General features: G+C 47.8%; 1 protein-coding gene across 9 annotated transcripts in view; it reads left to right on the top strand.

Moving 5' to 3' along the window:
• CIZ1 (CDKN1A interacting zinc finger protein 1) overlaps nt 1-20,584 on the top strand; it is a 582,047-nt gene that overhangs the window by 131,819 nt on the left and 429,644 nt on the right. For 7 of the 9 annotated variants that reach the window (XM_078646619.1, XM_078646624.1, XM_078646623.1 and 4 more), the window contains one exon: nt 850-1,026. The exons of the other annotated variants lie outside the window; for them this stretch is intronic. In XM_078646619.1, coding sequence (XP_078502745.1) covers nt 875-1,026 — 152 coding nt within the window. In that variant the 5' untranslated portion in view covers nt 850-874. The remainder of the gene's footprint in view (nt 1-849; nt 1,027-20,584) is intronic. 9 annotated transcript variants of the gene reach the window in all.

The raw sequence follows: 20,584 nt of genomic DNA, 5'->3' as shown, positions 1-20,584 counted from the left end.
GCTCAGTTGTGCAGGGAGCGCAGCCCAGGTGTAGGCTCCTGTAGTGTTTGATACACAGGTGTGAAGGGAGCACAGCCCAGTGTAGGCTGCTGTAGTGTTTGATACACAGGTGTGAAGGGAGCACAGCCCAGTGTAGGCTGCTGTAGTGTTTGATACACAGGTGTGAAGGGAGCACAGCCCAGTGTAGGCTCCTGTGGTATTTGATACACAGGTTTGTAGGGAGCACAGCCCAGTGTAGGCTCCTGTAGTGTTTGATACACAGGTGCGCAGGGAGCACAGCCCAGTGTTGGCTCCTGTAGTGATTTATATACAGGTTTGTAGGGAGCACAGCCCAGTGTAGGTTCCTGTAGTGTTTGATACACAGGTGTGCAGGGAGCACAGCGCATTGTAGGTTCATGTAGTGTATGATACACAGGTGTGCGAGGGTGCAGCTCAGATGTGGGTTTAGTAGTATTTGATACACAGGTGTGCTGGGAGCGCAGTCCAGGTATAGGCTCTTGTAGTGTTTGATACGCAGGTGTGTAGGGAGCACAACCCATTTTAGGTTTCTGTAGTGTATGATAAATAGGTGTGCGGGGGTGCAGCTGGCATGTAGGTTAAGTAGTGTTTGATACACAGGTGTGGTGGGAGCGCAGTCCAAGTGTAGGTTTCTCCAGTGTTTGATACACAGGTGAAGGTGTGCAGGCAGTGCAGCCCCGGTGTGTGTCCTGTAATGGTTGTTACTAGGTTTGAAGCCCAGGTGTAGTTTTCTATGCTGTTTCGACTCACCAAGCTTTTCCTGCAGTCAGTACCGTGGGTTGTGAGGGGGGAGGACGGGAGCAGCTCTCTCATTCTTTGCTCTATTTTCAGGTTTGCTTTGTTACGGCGATTGAAGATGTTTAATCAGCACCATCCTCATCTCCCGCATCCTCCACCGCCTCACCCCCAGCAGCACTTCCACCAGCACATGATGCAGCTGCAACAACTGCTGCAGCAGCAGCAGCAACAGCAACAGCACCGCCCGCTGCCCATCCCTCACGGAGGAAGGTAAGTCTACGCACTTGCTGTACTCGTCACATCTTGTTCCCATGGAGGGCGGTTCTCCAGTATTGTATCTTTTATAGATTCACATGCTTGATTCTTCCCTGAGTCTCCCTGTAACAGTAATAAGAGCAGTGTGTCAATTCACATTGATTTAAGAAACCCAAACTTCAGCCAATCAGAGCAGAGGCCCTGGAGTACTCATCCACTGCAGACCCACCATACCTCAGATTTCTTACCGCACATCGTGTGATAGGGAGTCTTCCTGAGCTCTGCTCATTCAGTGTTTCCCTGTTACCCTTTTGACCAGTTCATCTCTTCACCTCATATCGTCATCTGAGGTAGAGTTGGTAAGTGTTTAGCTGCGCTTTCACTCAGAATGTCTGAGTCTGCAAGACTTGTGGAAAATCCAGACTTTTCTCTGAAGATCCACAAAAAGAATGTCTTTATTGCCTTTTTCCGGATCAGAGACCCATAGAATGCAAGTACTGCCATACTTTTTCCGTAAAACCCTCAAAGATTGAGAGCGTAGATTGCTTCTGTGGCTACAGAAAAAGAAGGCTGCCAAGGACTCGGGCTCTGAGTATGAGGAGAGAGCTCATACCTCCTCTAGAGAAAGAAAGGAGGGAGAAGTGTCCTCTTCTCACGCACAGTAAAAAAGTTAGGTCTCAAAGCAAAGAAGACTGAGGAAAAAAGATGAAAAAAGGAGCTGTCTGGCTCTTCTTCCTCTAATCAAAGATTTGGTTCAGTTCCTCCATCGGTTCCTTCCACCCCCTTCAAGGATGGATGAAGCACTCACCGGCTACAGCCACTGTTTCCAGGATCAGGCCCACCATCAACCGTCTCGTGGCGACTGCCACTATGTCGACGATCCGCAGTCGTCAAAGGACGTGATAATGTACTTATCACCTCCTTTTGGTTGGCACTTTGCCCCTGAGAGTTTTCACAAATTAATGGGCTGCTGATAGGAGTGCCTTGTTCGTAAAACTTTCTCAGAAACTGTCAACCATGTTAGTTTTGTCTGTCTCAGCTGTGTCTCTTCAGCTGAAATGACTCAAATCACTATGTGAAACTTTGGGGACCAGAAGTAGTGCAAATGCATTTAGAATTCTGAGATCGGATTCCTTTCTATTAATTGTTATCTCAGTTGCTAAGTTTTTGGGCTGGACGTGGACATCGAGGTCAAAGACGTTCCCTAAAAAATGTATGGTGTTGCTAACACACAATATATAGTTGAAATACACACAGCTCAGTCAACCATAGATGTAAGCTGTAATGCTCTTTGCTCTTGTGTGTTGGCTATCGTGCGCACTAGGTTGTAGCCCAACAATTTATTATCCGTTTGTGGTAATAGTGTATTTCATTGGTTTTATGTTTTGCTAACTTGAAGTCATCTTAAGTATACTACATTAGACATGGGTTTGAGTATGTAAGCTGACATGGAACTTCTTTTAATTGTGAATTGCTGTACAAGTGTTTAATAGTTTTTTTTATCGCTTTGATAAATTACCTGATTTGAAGTGTATCAACGGAATAGGTGGAGGAATTGCCATCGTCCACAGAAACACCCTTAAAATCTCGACAGACGCCGACGACACCCTCAGCACCGCCGAACACCTTCACCTCAAGATCCATACCGACCCCAACACCACCCTCAGAGGCACCCTCGTCTACAGACGCCCGACCTCAGTTCAGCGACTCAATCGCCGACTTCATCAGCACACACGCCCTCGCCTCCACGGACTACATCCTCCTCGGGGACCTGAATTTCCACCTCGATAACAACAATGACTCCAACACCTCCACCCTGATCGACAACCTCGGACTCAGACAACTCGTCACATCACTCACTCACTCCGCCGGCCACATGCACCCACGTCTCCTTCGACTTCACCACCGAACTCCACTGGACCGACCACCACTGCATCCATGTAAGGCCCAGCAATCCTCGGAGACGTACGATGCTATGTGTGGTCCACCTCCTGATATCTCTACGGTCTGATTATAGCCACAGACTCTTTTGAGTGATCAGGTGAGGGAAGTAAAGGGAGGGAACCGCAGGGAAGGAGATCTGTAACGAGAAGCACACAATGGTAAATACTTCCTAGTGTTACAGTGTTTATGGTAACCAATATAAGAATACTTTGTATGAAATTGCCTTCCTTAATACCTGTAAAGAAAAATAACTGTACTTCATTCCAGGGTAGAATCGCCTAAGCCACTGCCTCTACTAGATGAGTATCATAATTGTTTGTGGGCAATGTTATCAAATAAACAACTGCACTGCCGCGCAGTGATTTGTCGGCAAGCTTCGAGGTCAACTAACACCCAAAGTCTGTGCACAAAGTGGCAACCTCACAAGAGTCACGAAGACTCAACCAACGAGGTTGCGATTCCCGGACTAGCAAGATCGTGAACGCTATACGTGCGTTCTCTGAAACAGGCTTAGCCCCGCAAGAGTCAAGGAAAGAGACTCGTCCAACGGAGCTAACATGGAAAACTCAGCCCCGCAAGAGTCACGGAAAAGACTCAACGGGCTAATCAAAGGCTTTCATCCGCTCGTGACAGAAGCGGAAAATAGCACTCAGGAACAAATGCCAAGAGAAGTTTGGTGCAAAGCACTCCTACCCGATCCTGAAGTCGCTGTAGCTGCAGGGTACAAACCAGGAATTAGCGGCAGAGACGGGAGTTTCAGGAAGCACTATATCCGGTTTCCAGCGTGCGCCTGACGTCATCGATGGAACGTCCCCCACCGTCTCATGGGATATGTAGTTCTGTTAGAGACTCCTCCGTCTACACAGAGCTGCGAAATTCGTCAGTGTTCTTTTGGGCCGCCTGGAATGCGCTGTGACAATCCACTTCACCTTCAGGAAACCCACGACTGCACTCAGCCGATACCTCGCCGCAGCTGGGGCAAGATCACCGAGGACCAGCTAACCATCGCCCAGAGCCCACCGACCCCAACACCGCCGCCTGCAACCTCAGGGAGTGGATCAACGACTGCGCCAACACCCTCGCCCCGCTCAAGAAACCCCCCAACACCCAGACCAACAAGAGAGCCAGCTGGTTCACCGAAGACCTCCCAGGCCTCCAAGCGAACCTGCCGAAAACTGGAAAAAAATTGGGCCCGTGAAAGAACACCGGAAATCTACACAGCCCACAGGAACGCCACCCGCGGACACCACCAACTCATGAGATCCGCCAAAAGGACCACCTTCAGAGACCGCATAGACAACAACGCACGCAGCAGCAAAGAGCTCTTCAGCATTGTGAAGGAACTCTTCAACCCCAGCACGAACACCAACGACATCCTACTGTCTCAAGACCTGTGCGACTCACTGTCCACCTTCTTCTATCGCAAGATCGCAGACATCCACGACAGCTTTGACGCTGTCATCACCCCGGCAACCACCGGCGCCACCACCTGCACCAACCTCCTGCTCGCATTGACCAACATCAACGACGACGACACTATCAAGATCATGAACACCGTCCACTCCGGATCCCCAGAAGACCCCTGCCCACACCACATCTTCAACAAAGCCAGCAGCACCATCGCACCCCATCTCCGGAAAACCATCAACATCTCCTTCGAGACAGCGACCTTCCCGGAGAGCTGGAAACACGCAGAGATCAGCGCCTTACTCAAGAAACCCAAGGCGGATCCCAAGGACCTAAAGAACGTCCGACCCATCTCCCTGCTCCCGTTCCCGGCGAAGGTCATCGAAAAGGCCGTCAACAAACAACTGACCAGCTTCCTCGAAGAGAACAGCATCCTGGACACTTCCCAATCTGGATTCCGTAGCAACCACAGCCCCGAAACTGCCCTTATCGCTGCCACCAGGCATTAGGATCCTGCTCAACAACGGAGAAACTGCAGCCCTCATCCTCCTGGACCTGTCAGCCGCTTTCGACACAGTCTGCCACCGCATGCTAAAAATACGCCTACATGACGCCGAAACCCAAGAAAAGGTCCTGGACTGGACCACCTCCTTCCTCACTGGGAGAACCCAGATCGTCCGCCTCCCACCCCCCACTCACCCCCCTTCCGCTCCAAAGCCACTGAGATCAACTGCGGTGTACACCAAGGACCATCTCTCAGCCCAACATTGTTCAATGTATACATGGCACCGCTTGTCCACATCGCCTGACAACACGACCTAAACATAATCTACGCTGACGACACCCTGCTGAACCTCTACGAAGGAATGAAGGCAGTCGCAGACTGGATGAGGAACAGCTGTCTGAAGCTGTACTCAGACAAGACTGAGGTCATCATCCTCGGTCCCACCCCCTCAGCCTGGGACGACTCCTGGTGGCCGACGGCACTAGGAGCACCCCCTACACCCACCGACCACGCACGAAACTTGGGGGTCATCCTCGACTCCACACACTCCATGACAAAGCAGGTCAACGCCACTTCCTCCTTCTGCTTCAAACCCTCCGCATGCTTTGCAGGATCTTCAAGTGGATCCCCACCAGAACCAGAAGGACGGTCACCCAGGCCCTCGTCAGCAGTAGACTGGAATACAACAACGCACTCTATGCAGGAACCCCGGCCAAACTCCTGAAACGGCTCCAATGCATCCAGAACGCCTCCGCACGCCTGATCCTCGACATCCAGCTCCGCAGCCACATCACACCCCACCTGAGAGACCTGCACTGGCTCCCCATCAACAAGAGGATAACCTTCAAGCTCCTCACCCACTCACACAAGGCACTCCACGACACTGGACCAGCATACCTCAACAGCCGACTCAGCCTCTACCCCCCCCCCCCCCCAGCACCTTGAGACACTCACGGGTATGTAGTGCGCTTTACAAATGCTATGATTGATTGATTGATTGATTGATATATTCATGAGCTTTGTAAGATGACCAAGATATGATTATACGACACAATTGAGCCCATACCCTTTGTGATCAAAGTTCGTCTTATCCGCCCTCGCAGCTGCTCCACTGACTAAGATTCCTCTTCAATCCACATCATCCGTGTTGCTGTCTACGATGTCAGCGGACCCGTCTACAGCCCCATCAATGAGGGAAAAAGATTTTGCGCTTGCTCCATCAAAAGGCACCACTCCATCTCTGCTTCAGGATTTTTCCAAAATTTCTCCATTGCCCCCAGCTCGCCTCCTGGATTTTCAGGAAACGAGGATGAAGGTCCGTTCGGCTCTGCATACAACCCTTCACAATTAAGAGTCAAATGTCAGTAGTCGGAGGAAGATGAGGAGTAGGACGCCCCATCAGCTTACCTTGAGGGCAACTACTCCTTCTCTGATAGCGGGCATCCCTCCGCTCAGCATTTGGATACCTTCCAGGAACATTACCTGTACGAAGACCACGAGGATGAGCACCATCAAATCCATGAACCTTATCTATAGCATCATTAGACAACAAATCTCAAAGCCAGTGTCCGCATCTGTACAGGCGTCCAAAGAACTCTGTGACAACTTCGCCCATTTCTTCAACGACAAGATCTCAAAAATCGAACTATCATTAGACATCAACAACTCACACCTCACGAAGAGCATCACGGTTGTGCCACATGTTCCATCTCCTGGCTTCTCTCCCAACTCCTGGCTCAGCTTTCGTCCCTTTCAAGAAATGGAGATAATCACGTTGATCTCCACCTCCAAACCCTCCGCACATGTCCTAGACCCCATTCCTCCCCTACTGTTAAATAAAAAGAAACACGCCTTTGCACTGATCTGGAGCAAAATCATAAATAGCTCCCTAAAACACTGAGTGGTTCCTGATTGCCTTAAAATGGGGCAAGTCACCCCCCTGTTGAAAAAACCCAGCCTAGATCCGACAGATCTGAACAATTTCAGACCTGTGTCAAACCTCCCCCTGCTCTCAAAAACACTCGAAAGATGCGTACTACATCTACTAACACAGCACCTGGACAACAACAACCTATTGGACCCCCACCAGTCTGGCTTCAGAAAAGGCTGCAGCACAGAAAACGCGATTCTCAACATCATGGACGATATACATGGATCACTAGACTCTGACAAATGCTGCCTCCTCATTCCCATTGACCTCTCGGCAGCATTTGATACTGTTGACCACAAACTCCTCATAAGGGTTCTCCAAGAAAGAGCTGGTCTTGGTGAGGTAGTTCTCAAGTGGTTCTCCTCTTTTATCCACAATCGCACGCAAAAAATCGAAATCAAAATCTTAACCTCCGAAATCCAGCAAGTCAACAAGGGCGTCCCCCAAGGATCTGTGCTCTCTCCATAACTCTTTAACATCTTCATGGAACCTCTTTCCAAACTACTCAGAAAAGCCAACATCTGCTTCCACCTCTATGCGGATGGTACGCAGATCTATCCGGAAACTAACTCTCTCAAAGTCATTCAAAGACTAATTGATGTCCTGAAAGATGTACAAGACTGGCTGACAAGCAACCACCTGAAACTAAATCCTGACAAGACCGAGACGCTCCTCATCTCGAACAAGGATGATCTCCCCCAAATCACCGAATGGTTAAAGGCTATTGATGCGCTCAAGGGGAATCTCACTCTAGCAGATTCTGTCAAATCTCTAGGCATCACCATAGACCCAAAACTGAACATGATGAGACACATTAAGAACTCAGCCAAAAGTGCGTTCCTTAACCTCCGACTACTGAACAAAATCAAACCCTACATTCCAACCAAGGATCTCAAACTGGCCACCCAATCTCTGGTACTGTCAAGACTGGACTATGGGAACGCAGTCCTAACAGGAATCCGTAAATCGCACTTGGCCCCCATCAAAACAACATTACACGCGGCAGCAAGAATGATCACCGGCATCAAAAAATCTGATCATATCTCCCCTGCACTCAAGGAACTCAAATGGCTTCCAGTAGAAATGCAAAGTAGCTTCAGAACAGCCTGCTTAACCCATAAAGCCCTTCACACCGGCAAACCCGAGTACCTGGCGAAAAAACTCAGAAAAGAAGTCCAATCCAGGAATCTGAGAAGCTCTAACTCCCTCCTACTCATCCCACCTAAAACCAGAAGGAAAAGAACAGCGGAATGTTCTTTCACCGGAAGTGTCCCCAAAATTTGGAATTCCATCCCCCTGCATATCAGAACCCTGCCTTCCTTTGTGGAATTCAAAAGACAACTCAAATCCCTGTTCCTCAACCGATCCAAAGGAAGTGTATATCTTGGGACAGTCAGTAATCATCGAGCTCTGCTCCAATTCTAAGACTCAGAAGAATCTTGAAGCCAATAAGGCTCTGCACTACAATACGCTGCTCTTTACTCTGACACTCGTTGGTTGTTACATTGCTCCTATGTCATGTATCCGATGATTATATATGCTATGCTCCTACCATAAAGCGTTCCGATACCCTTGGGTCTGGACAGCGCTATAGAAAACTTCTTAAATAAATAAAATAAAATGTGTCAGTTTCTTTAGTCAAAGATTTACTTGTGATGCTTAACGATTATTACAAACGCTTCCCTGAGGCAAACTCTGCTCAGTGGCCTCCACCTAGGCAGGAAATCCCTATTGCCACTCCTGCTACACAAAGTACACCTAGGCGGCAAATGATAAAAATATACCACCTTCTATATCAATCTCGGAAAATTTGCAGTACAGCGACAACCAACAATTGGAAGAGGATGAGCTCCAAACAGATCCTGATACTTTTGATGATTGGGATGATTACGTCGCACCAATTCCACCTTTTCCGTTTCCACCAGTAGCTGATTTGTCGCATGCAGACATCAATAGGTTTTCATGACCTTTCTGGCCTAGTTACCCCAACTTTTGCCTGGTGTCAGTGTGTTCAGACTGTTTTACCCTGGGATACTGCTAACCAGGGACGCAGTCGCAGTGCTCTGTTCTCTAAGTTTGATGGTAAGCACTTTGTACACCCCACAATTGGCATACTGGGGTACCACTCGAAGTCCCTAGTATATGATACTTGATACCCAGTGTATTGGTACACCAGGTGTCTTCCATGAGCTGTAGCACGTATTGTGCCACCCAAGGGAGTCCATGCAAACTGTATCTACAGAGCTGCTATCGCAGTCTGCGTGAAATGGTGCTTGCACCTTTCACTTTGGATACAAGGTTTTCCTTGTATCCCGGCCACTGCACTTTTGACTTCTACGTCACCCCTAGGGTAGGCCCTTCAGTCCAAAGGCAGAGTGCATGATTCTAAGTGCTTTCTTACTACCATCTGATTGGGTTTCCTTTTTTTGGTTCTTGGATACATTTCTCAACTAATAAACCTTCTGTGTCTGTCATTACAATGTATACCCTCTTGATTTTTCTGTATCGGAATTCATCTACGATTGCCCAGGTCTCTTGCTCTTATCAGCATTGAGAAAGCCCTAGGTGTGGCAGCCACACGTGTTGGCTGTTCAGTGTCAAATCAGGCTCTCACCCTGATGTTTCTAAATAAAATCAATCAAAATATTAAGGCCTTCTTTGGACATTTACAACTGCAATTAGTTGCATGATAGCCTGTACTGGGGGGCTCCTTAGAGAACCACCACAATACCCACCTGTGTAGCCATACAGGGTCTGCTTGCCAACCTGCACTGCTGCCGACCCTAGACAGTGTCCTTCTGATGAGCTTAACTTGCGCAGGGGAAGCTGTACAAATGATTTCCAGCAAAGGAGAGGTTTGACCACCTCTCCTTTAGAATTAGTAACATTGGGGGGTGCTTTCGAGCGCCTCCAGACTGCTTGGAAGGGCACATTTGGTGCCCTCCTTGCGCATAAACCAGTTTTGCCCAGGTCGGGAACCCTTGGCTCCCGCTCTCGCGCAAAACTTACCAAAGGACAGGGGAGTGTCAACCCCTTGTCCAGGTCCTCCCTAGGGAGATGCCCAGAGCTCCTCCAGGTGGCAACTTCATTTTGCCATGTTGAATCTTGGCCCTTGTGAGTATCTGACTAGCTAGGCCAGCTGAGTAGCCTCCATGACCCCTGCCCCCGATAGATGGGTCACAGCAGAAGAGTTCCTCACCCCTTTTAGGGTTAAGTAAGGGCGCCTCTGACCGACTCCCTTACTTCCTAAGATCGTCTAATGACTCTTCTGCTGGTGGGCGCAGGAACTCTGTTGTTTCTTCGAGCCAGGACTAAAGACAAGACTGCTCCTGATGGGAAGACTCCTGTTGCAGCTTTGTCTCCATGCTCTTCAAGATTCTGCAACTTTGTGGCTGTGCATCCTGCGAGTCAACATGGACTCTGCCTGCATCCAAGCAAGAAGGAATCTCCCTTGGAGTGAAGGAGTTACTTATCCAGTATTGGGGTATCGAGGTCGACGAGGATTACTATCCTTTCTAAGAAGACCTCCGTCAAAGAATCGTCTACGAAGACCTCGTCGACTAAGTCCGCGTCGAAGTCCACGTCGACGACAGTACCGTCGACGAAGCCTCCATCGTCGACGAAGACGCAGTTGTCAACTGCCCCGTCGGCAACACCATCGACGACTGCCCTGTCGACGAAGAGCCCGTTAGCGATCGTTCCGTCGACGACGATCCCGTCGACGACCTTGGCGAAAAGCCCGTCGACGACAAGTCTATCGACGGAGAGCCCGTTGACGACAATTCCATTGACGGTGGATTTACCTGTTCAGTCTACGGCACCAGCTTTGATTGTTGCTCCTACTCAATCAACTCCTGTCTCATCTAGGTGTTTTCAGCTCAAAACGTTTCAAAGACAAGAGTATTGCAATATTTCACCACTTACTCCTTCACATCTCCTTGAAACATATGGGCAGGAATATGACGATGATTATGAGGACAAAGAGAATGAAAGACCGTTTGGGATAGCTCATCATCCTTCTGAGCTCCACATCAAATGTCAAGATGATGATGATGAGGAGGAAGATTATCATGAGCAGTATTATCAGGAGGATATTGTTGTTCCACACCATAGGGTTTATCATAGGCAGTCTCGCCAGAGTGAGATGAGCCATCTGCCTCCTACTCTTATACAGGACCTGCAAGCCATGCTAGCAGATTACAGGCAGCGTTTTCCCCCACAGCAGGTTACTCCACAAATTCCACCTCTACCTGTGGCTGTTCCGGATCTTTTGCCTCGGCCTGCGCTGCTGCTTCAATGCCTCAGATTCCAGACCCTCCTCAGTAACAACAGCTTCTCACCATGGGCAAGACACATCCTCCGAGGAGGAAGTTGAAGAGGGCAATCTACCAGATGCCCATACTGCAGATCCTTGAGATTCATACATTATTCCGATGCCTTCTCCACCGCCTCCTCTACCATCTGATTCACCCCAGAGGATATAGAGGGATTTCACAATCTTATGCAGCGAGCGGCTGCTAGATTTCAATTGCCTGTCACGGTTGAACAAACCGAATGCTTCTTACATGATTTTAAGGAGGAATCCAGAAAGATTACATGGTCTGTCCCGATAATTGATTACATCTGGAACGAAGGGATCAAGATAATGAAAACTCCTGCATCTGTTCCAGCAGTGATTCCACGTATTGAAAAGAAATACTGTGCACCTGCTAATAGTCCATCCTCTCACATTGGCCACCCCACAGCTAGATTCGGGCATTTCTCAGGCTGCCCAACAAAAATCAAAAACCCGGCAACACCCATTACTACACCGCCTGACAAAGAAGGGCGTTGTCTTGATCTAATCGGCAAAAAATTATCAACAGTGGCAGCAGCCTCCATTAGAGCAGCTAACTCACTAGCAATAATCAGGCGTTATGACTGCCAAATGTGGTCAGATATGGCCGGCCTTATTGAGCTTATTCCTGAAGACCGGAGACAAGAAGGCAAAAAAAATCCTATTAGAGGGAGAACGTGCTGCATCCGAAATCATAAATTGAGCACTTGACATTCTTAACACTAATTTTCGCCAGCTTGCAGGTGCGGCAGTACTCAGACTCCAGAGTTGGCTTAAGCCCACCACTTTCAGGCCTGAGGTCCAGACAAAAATTTTAGACATGGCCTATGATGGCGAATCGTTCGGAAAACACATCGATGAAGCCCTCCAAGCCATAAAGACTGACAAGGATACCGCAAGATCATTGGGCTCATTGCAATACAAACGTGGATCCTTCAGAGACGCAAAGGGATGTGGTTTTTCCTCAAGAGGAGGATACCAAAACCAGCAGAACAGGCAGTACCAACCCCAGTATAGGCAGACTTGCAGCCAGTCATCATACCTGCAATACAGCTCAGCTGGTTTCTCTCGTCAAGGTGGTCGAAAACGATCACAAAATCAAGGACGAGACGCCAACAGGAAGCAGTGATCTCCGCAGGGCGCCAATCACACCTACTCCTATTCCCGTGGGCGCGAAAACTTCAGCATTTGTGGAAAAGTGGCAAGAAATTACCTCAGATCAATGGGTTCTAGACCTGGTGAACAACGGACATACCCTAGAATTTGTCAAAAAGCCACCTACCACACCACCCAAGGGACCCCCTCCTCCCCCATCTTCACTTATTATTCAAAGAAGCCTTAACGATGCTCCTCAAGAATGCAATAGAGAAGGTTCCATCACATCAGAAACGGACCTGTTTCTATTCTCGTTTTTTCCTGATCAAAAAGAAGTCTGGGGAATGGCGACCAATTCTAGATCTTCGCAACCTGAACAGATTCTTCAAAAAACAAGGTTTCCGCATGGTCACACTTTCAGAGATTCTAGGCTGTCTAAACGAGGGAGATTTTATGGATTTTCTGGATCTGGAGGACGCTTACTTCCACATCCCAATCCATCCCAAACATCGCAAATATCTTCGCTTCACTGTGGCTGGCGCTCATTATCAGTTCAAAGTGCTCCCGTTTGGACTAAAATCGGCTCCGAGGGTCTTCACAAAGTGCCTAGCTCCTGCAGCAGCACCGTTAAGATCCCGGGGAATCCAAGTATTCCTGTATTCAGACGATTGGCTGATCAAAGGTCCTTCGAAACAAGCAGTCAAGACTGCCACTACAATGTCTCTTCATCTCTTTTAATTCTCTGGGGCTGACTGTCAACAAGAGCAAATCTCAGTTACGCCCGATGCAAGTCCTTCCATTTCTTGGAGCACTATTGGACACGGTCCAGTGTAAGGCATTCTTATCTCACGAACGACAGATAGCTGGCTTCAAAAGCTGGCAACTCTAATTTCAAGAAAAAGGTCAGGTTCTGTCCGCATGTTTGCTTCACTCCTGGGGATGTGATCTTCGGCAATAAATCTCATCCCTTTGGCAAGACTCAGAACGAGACCTCTACTAGAGGAGCTGCACCTTCAGAGGCAACAAGCCGTTGGTTCCTTCGACAATACCCTCATTCACACCACGCATGAAAAGTGCTCTCTCTTGGTGGTCGCAGGTGACCAACTTAGCAGAAGGACTCACTTTCATTCAGGATATTCCAAATTTTGTCTTAATGACAGATGCCTCCATGCAAGGATGGGGAGGTCATCTCCAAGATTTGCAAATACAAGGAAAGTGGTCTCAAGCGTACAAGAGACAGCATATCAACAGCCTGGAGTTACGAGCAATATTTCTGTCCCTGCAAGCTTTCCTTCCAAGGATTGCAGGTTCATCAGTGCTGGCTCGCACCAACAATACCACCAGCATGTTTTACGTAAACAAGCAGGGAGGGACAAGATTGGCAACTTCGTCACGAGAGGCTCAAGAGTTGTGGGAATGGGTCACACTCCACAACATAACCCTCAGAGCAGAACATATCAGGGGCCTCCACAATACCCTGACAGACACGCTCAGCAGGTCTCAATCGTACTGCCACGAGTGGGACCTAGAGCAGAATCAAGTGAACAAGGTGTTCCGAACCTGGGGCAAACCAGCACTGGATTTATTCGCAACGAAGGACAACAAGAAATGCCGAGATTACGCCAGCAGGTACCCTCAACAGGTATTTATTTATTTATTTGCTTGTATAGCGCTGAACTCTACCCCCGAAGGGGTATCTCCGCGCTTGATTCGCTGATGGTGCCAGATTCGGTGCCTTTAGTGGGTGTAAATAGGGAGCTATGTCTCACAGAAGAGATATGTCTTGAGTGCTTTCCGGAATGATAGAAGATTAGCATTTTGTCTCATACTAATGGGGAGTTTATTCCAAATGGAGGGTCCTATGTATGAAAGTGCTCGGCCGCCCTGCCTGGCCTTCTTAATGGGGGGAATTTTTAGTAAGGATTGATTGCTTGAACGCAGGAGACGTTCTGGTTTATGGATTTGGAATATCTGAGTCAGGTATTGGGGGCCTGATCCAAAAAGGCTCTTATGTATGATGCAGCAAATCTTGAAGTTGATTCGCTGGCCTATGGGCAACCAATGGAGCTGTTCCAATAGGGGCCTTGATGATGTTCTCGAGGGGACATTGAGGACTAGCCTGGCCGCAGTGTTTTGGGCCACTTGAAGACGGTTAAGTGCGTATTCATTTGCTGAGATGAAAAGACCATTGCAATAGTCCAATCGACTTATTACAAGGGCCTGGACAAGGGTCTTTCAATACACGTCTGATAAGAAGGGATAAACCCTTCTTCGGAGACCGAATGTCCGGAAACAGGATCCTGCCACTAAGTTCACATGTTCTTTTAGAACCAGGTCTTGGTCCAGTCTTACTCCCAGATTTTTCACTGATTGCTTTGGGCAAGGGACTGGTCCTAGCTCTAAGGGCCACCAGTCCGGTGACCATAGGAGATTGGCTTTCCCGAAGAGCATGACTTCTGTCTTGCCGACATTACACTGGAGGCAGTTGGAGGCCATCCAGGTGGATACCCCTCTCATGCCCTCGGCAAAGGAGTTCTTAATTTCCGGGGTAAAAGTCTGAAAGGGAAACAAGAGCTGGATATCGTCGGCGTACGACACTGGAGTAAACCCATATGCTCTCACAATGTCAGCAAGGGGGGCCATGTACACATTAAATAATGTGGGGCTTAAACATGAGCCCTGTAGGACCCCTTGGTGAGCTCCCTAAAGGTGGAACAGTAGGAGCCCTAGCTGACACTTTGTGAGCGGCCAGTGAGAAAACTCTCCAACCAGGACAGAGCTACGCCTCCAATTCCAGCTCTCTGCAAACGGCCGAGAAGGATCTCATGTGACACAGTGTCGAAGGCTGCGGACAGGTCTAACAGCACCAGAATCATAGAGCCTCCTCTATCTTGTGTCATCTTGATGTTACCTGTCACAGAGAGGAGCGCGGATTCGGTGCTGTAGTTGGGTCTCAACCCTGATTGAGAATGGTCCAGACCCCCTGTGGCCTCGATGAATTTTGACACATGTGTGTTCACGAGCTTCTCGGCCAGTTTGCTTAAGAATGGCAATAGGGAAATGGGGCGGAGATTGGGGAGGTCTGCCCATGGCAAGGCTGTGTTTTTACGGATTGGGTTAACTATTGCTTTTTTCCAGTCTTGTGGTATTTGTCCTTCTTTAAAGGAGAGATTAATAATTGTTTGTATCATTGGACAAAGTAAACTGCTTAGTGGAGTCATTATTTTGGCCGGGATAAGATCTAACGGAGAGCCTGTTTTGATGCTACCTATCAATGACAGGATTTCCGTATGACTGGCTTCAGGAAAGGCGGTCAGCTTAACTTGACTATTGCTGGAGGGTGTCCAGATGCATTCGGCACTGTCCCTAGAGTTATTGGCCATAGTAATTTGGTCATAGATAGCATCTATTTTATTTTCAAAGAAAAGAGAGATGTCATTACATAGGGTTTGGGAGAATTCATCAGGACTCTCACAGGCTGAGGGTTTCACAAAAGTCTGTAGGATCCTGTGCAGCTCTCTTGAGGAGTTCCCGGCTTCTGCTAGCTGTGATGTCAGGTTACTTTTCCTGGCTAGTCTGATGTTTTTATAGTAAGAAGATAAAGCTTCTGAATGATTTTTCCTGCTGTCTTCAGTATGGCACTTTCTCCATACTTTTTCTAGCCTCCTACAGTTCTGCTTTTCTTTCCTGAGCTCTTCCGTATACCATTTCTCCTGCTTTGATGTGGGGTGCTGTTTCAGAAGTTCCAGCGGTGCTAGGAGGTCTACTGCTTCCCTTAGTGCTAGGTTGTATTTAGAAAGAGCTGATTCTACATCATCTCTAGCTATTATGTGTGGTTCTTTCCATATTTTCTGGATCTCATCTAAGGTGACCCTTTGCCATTGTCTGCGCCATATGGGGGGAGCAGGGGGTTGTTTAGCAGGTTTGCCTAAGCCGGGAAGGGTAAATACAATTAGGCAATGGTCAGACCAGTTGACTCGGGTCGGTGGGTGACTACATATAGTAGGGCCGTTAGAGAAAATTAGGTCTAGAGTGTGTCCTCCTGTATGGGTGGACCCATTATTCTGCAGTTGAAATCCTAACTGGCCGAGGTCCGATAGCAGGGACCGGGTGTCTGGGTGGTCGGAGATATCCGCATGAACATTAAAGTCCCCTAGTAGGAGAAAGTTTTCTTTAGCTTTAAGATGTTGGGCTATTAGCTCGGTTAGAGAGAGGGAGAAACCAATATTGGGCCCAGGAGGACGATATATCAGAGCGCCTTTCCAGTTTTCCTTAGAGCCTGATGTTATCTTAAATATCATTACTTCCATCAATGGGCAGCTACTCTGCTCAATTAAGGAGACTTTTAAACATTCTTTGTGTATTATGGCTATTCCGCCTCCGATTTTTATTGGGCGGTCAAGTTTTAAGATTTTATATCCTACTGGGATACCAAGTGTTATGACCGAAGTGGTGTGTGGCTTTAGCCAGGTTTCTGTTAGAAAACATATTTCAGGGTTGGTAGTACTAATAAGGTCCCATATCTCAAGATGGTGTTTCGGAAATGAGCGAACATTAAGAAGAAGGCTTTTCAGTCCCTTGGGCTCTGGCTTTCTACTAACCACATCTCCAATGCAGATGGAGGTATGAGATGCCTGAAATCTGCACTGAACACATGAGAAAGGACCTTCCGGACATGGCCATTGGTCACTCATACAGCCCCCTGATCCTTTGGGTTGTAAGCTGAGAAGGGCTTGGGGTGTATATCTAATTCTGGAGTCCTTCAAGGGTTCCATCTTAAATCAATCAGAGTGTATAGCCCCTAGCCCCGTCCAGTCGCGGACGGGCGCAGACGGGCCACTCTTCGGCTCCTCTGCGCGCGATCGCTGCGCGCTCGGGAGGGGCGAGGGCTAAATAGCCCAGAGAAAAGCAGGCACTAGAGAGCTAACCGCTCAGGAAATGCCCCCACAGGAAGTGCCTGGCTCTTCCTGACCCGCCCTCCGCGCAACAGTACTGGCTACCGTGTCGGACCAGGGCGGGCAGGAGTGAAAGACGAGCACAGGCTTCCTTTGCTAACCAGAATTATTATTCCCCCCCCTATTGATTCAGGACTGGGAGAAAAGGTGGCACAAGTAGCGCTAACACAGCAAGTATGGCGTTTTTACATGAGTGCTGACCCAGAGAATTTAATGTTTTTTAAAACGTGTAAATTTCACAAATAAAAGTCCGTTTTCAATCAACAGAACAACATCGTTTTTAAATCAACAATGGTTAAAATGCAGGTAATTCTCTTCACACAGCAATTCAGGCACAGCGCAAGGCACAGTTGTAATACCTCTGGCGAGCAAAAGCGGATCGGGGACTCTGCCACAGTGACCATACCCTATCAAGGGAGAATGCCCTGTCCATGCGATGGTCAGGGATTTGTGCATACGCTTTTCCCCCAATACCTCTAATCCTGAGAGTAATACGCAAAATGAAGCTGGAGGGTTGCCGTCTCATCCTGATTGTATCCCAGTGGCCACGGCAGTACTGGTTCCAAGAACTTCTGTTACTACCTCAGGAAGAACCGATCCGCTTTCTTCCAACTCCCACGATGTTGTCGAGGGACAAAGGTCAGGTGGTTTATCTGGACCCTTAATCTCTACATTTACACGCATGGCTCCTGACTTCTTAGAATTCAAAGATCTTCACATCCCACAGGACTGTATTGAGATCTTGACACAATCTCGAGCTCGCAGCACGATTAAGACTTATCGTCTAAAATGGGAGCGTTTTTGCTGTTGGTGCGAGGCTGATAATATTCACCCGATTGAAGCTCCCGCGGAAAAGATCCTCCCTTATTTGCTCTATCTAGCGAGGTCAGGACTTACTTTTTTATCAGTCAAGGTCCATCTAGCCGCACTTTCCAGATTCAGAAAAGGTGCTAAACTTCCATCTCTCTGTTCATCCTCATTAATCAAACAATTTATGAAAGGGCTCTTCCAATTGTTTCCTCCGATACGGCCTCCCCTGCCCGATTGGGAGCTTAACACTGTCTTAACGCAACTGATGAAACACCCATTCGAGCCGATCCACAAGGCTGAACTCCAATTTTTCATGTGGAAAGTCTTCTTACTTTTGGCTCTAACATCCGCCAGAAGGGTGAGTGAAATTCAAGCTTTCACTATAAAGGAACCATTTCTACATTTCACTCAGAATTACGTTACCCTCCGGACTAATCCTACATTCATACTCAAAGTACCGTCACAGTTTCACCTCGACGAACCGGTAAGATCAAGGACTTTCTTTCCGAATCCATCCACACCAGCGGAAAGATCTTTACATTCTCTCGATATCAAACAATGTTTAAAATTATACCTACAAAAACCAAAGGACATTAGAAAATCTGACCAATTGTTCGTGGCTTACGGCCAAGCTACTCTTGGAACTACAGACACAAAAGCCACAATTGCCAGATGGCTGGCATCTACAATTCATTTCTGCCATGACAAGGCTAACAAGCCGTTGCTAAGGAAAGCCAAGGCCCACTCTACAAGAACTGTGGCAGCGTCTACAGCGTTGTTTGCTGGAGTGACTCTAGAAAATATCAGTCATGCTGCGACATGGAAGAATGTCCACACGTTCACGAAGCATTACTGCCTTCAATCTACACATCAGGAGGATGCAGCAACCTACGCCATCTTTTTCTTTGAAGTCAGATTCAGGTACCCTCTCTGTCTTTTTAAGGCTATCTATTGCTGTCATTATTCATGATGCAGGCAATTTATGCGTTTATAGAAATGTTCTCATATGTATATAATATGGTCATAAATTAGATGCATATCCATATAGTGATATTTGTATGCATGTTTCATTTCCATAGGTCTGTGACATGCTTTTAAGTTTTAAAGACTTGTTTATTTTTAAATTTTATTAACAGTTATGGATGCAATTTGGGCGTTTACGAACACTTGTCTTCCACCATCCGTAACCGACGGTATACTGCTTGATTCAGGCATGTGAATCTATGAAAGATACCCCAATACTGGATAAGAAAACAAGTTACTTACCTGTAACTACAGTTATCAAGTATTGGTATCTTTCATAGATTCACATGCACCCACCCTCCTCCCTGGAGAGTCAGTTCTCTATTATTTGGGATACTTGCTTCTCACTTGTGCTAAGGAAAATCTGAGGAGAACCGGCTCTGCTGAGTGTTCTAGAGGGTGCTGATTGGTTGGGGCCAACTTTTGGTTCTTTTACCATAATGAGGTAGACAGGCTGCTAAGATCTAGGCCTCAGACCTTTTCCTTTGGGCCTACTACTATTATTTACTTTTGGCACTACTTTTGTATTTACCGTGGGACTCCCGCTTCGGCGACGGGGAATGATTCAGACATGTGAATCTGTGAAAGATACCAACAGTGGATAACTGTGTTTTCAGGTAAGTAACTTGTTTTCTTCCCTGCACCCGGAGGCACCTCTGTATCAATGACCGGTTTGCTGATCCTGTCGTCCCATGGATATAACCCCGCTCTGCAACACAGGCAGTGGTTTATTGGTTCTCCAGAGGCCTGACTAGTCTTCCTTACAACTTAGGCAATTGTATGCCCTTTTCGGCAGGTATGAACCGCCTCAGCAGAACAGACACCACCACCATGTTTTATCTGCTAAAAAAGGTGGGACGAGATCTCAGGCCATCTCCACCCAAGCACAACAAATATGGGAGGGGCTGGTAGCCAACGGATTCCCAGTAAAGGTGGCGCATGTACCAGGAACCCAAAACGAGTGGGATGACTTCCTGAGCAGGGACACCAAGTAATGTGACAAGTGGGAGCTCAACCAGAAACAATTACAAAAGGTTTTCCAGTCTTGGGGGTTTCCAACCCATGATTTATTCGCTACATTCCTCAATAAAAAATGCAATCTCTTTGCCAACAGGTTTCCTCACCCAGGTTCTTGGGGTAACGCCTTCCACTTCTCATTGAAAGGAATTTTTGCTTATGTGTTCCTCTCATCCCAAAGATTTTACAGAATCTGAAACAAGAGCCGTGCTGGCTCATTCTTATCGCCCTGGCTTGGGTGTGGCTACACTGGTTCACCAAGCTGCTTCGCCTATTGGAGTGCTTTTCCGTTTATTTCTGGCCGACAGGATCTCCTTTCCATGAACCATGGCCAAGGGGTTCAGCCGCAGATTCACACTCTCCATTTATTGGCCTGGCTCCTCACCATGCTGAATTTAAAGCTCTGACCATTTCTGATGAATGCAAGTCGATTCTTCTGAAAGCTCAAGCTACTTCTGCACTCAAGTGCTACTCGGCAACATGGATTATGTTCTGTTCATGGTGTCCTTTGCAATCTTGCCATCCTTTTTTCCTCAACACCCGAACAGATT

The sequence above is a fragment of the Lissotriton helveticus genome, chromosome 5_2 (genome assembly GCF_964261635.1).
Source record: "Lissotriton helveticus chromosome 5_2, aLisHel1.1, whole genome shotgun sequence".
Classification (NCBI taxonomy): Eukaryota; Metazoa; Chordata; class Amphibia; order Caudata; family Salamandridae; genus Lissotriton; species Lissotriton helveticus.
The sequence above is the reverse complement of the archived record's forward strand: the minus strand, read 5'-3'. Positions and strand labels throughout refer to the sequence as shown.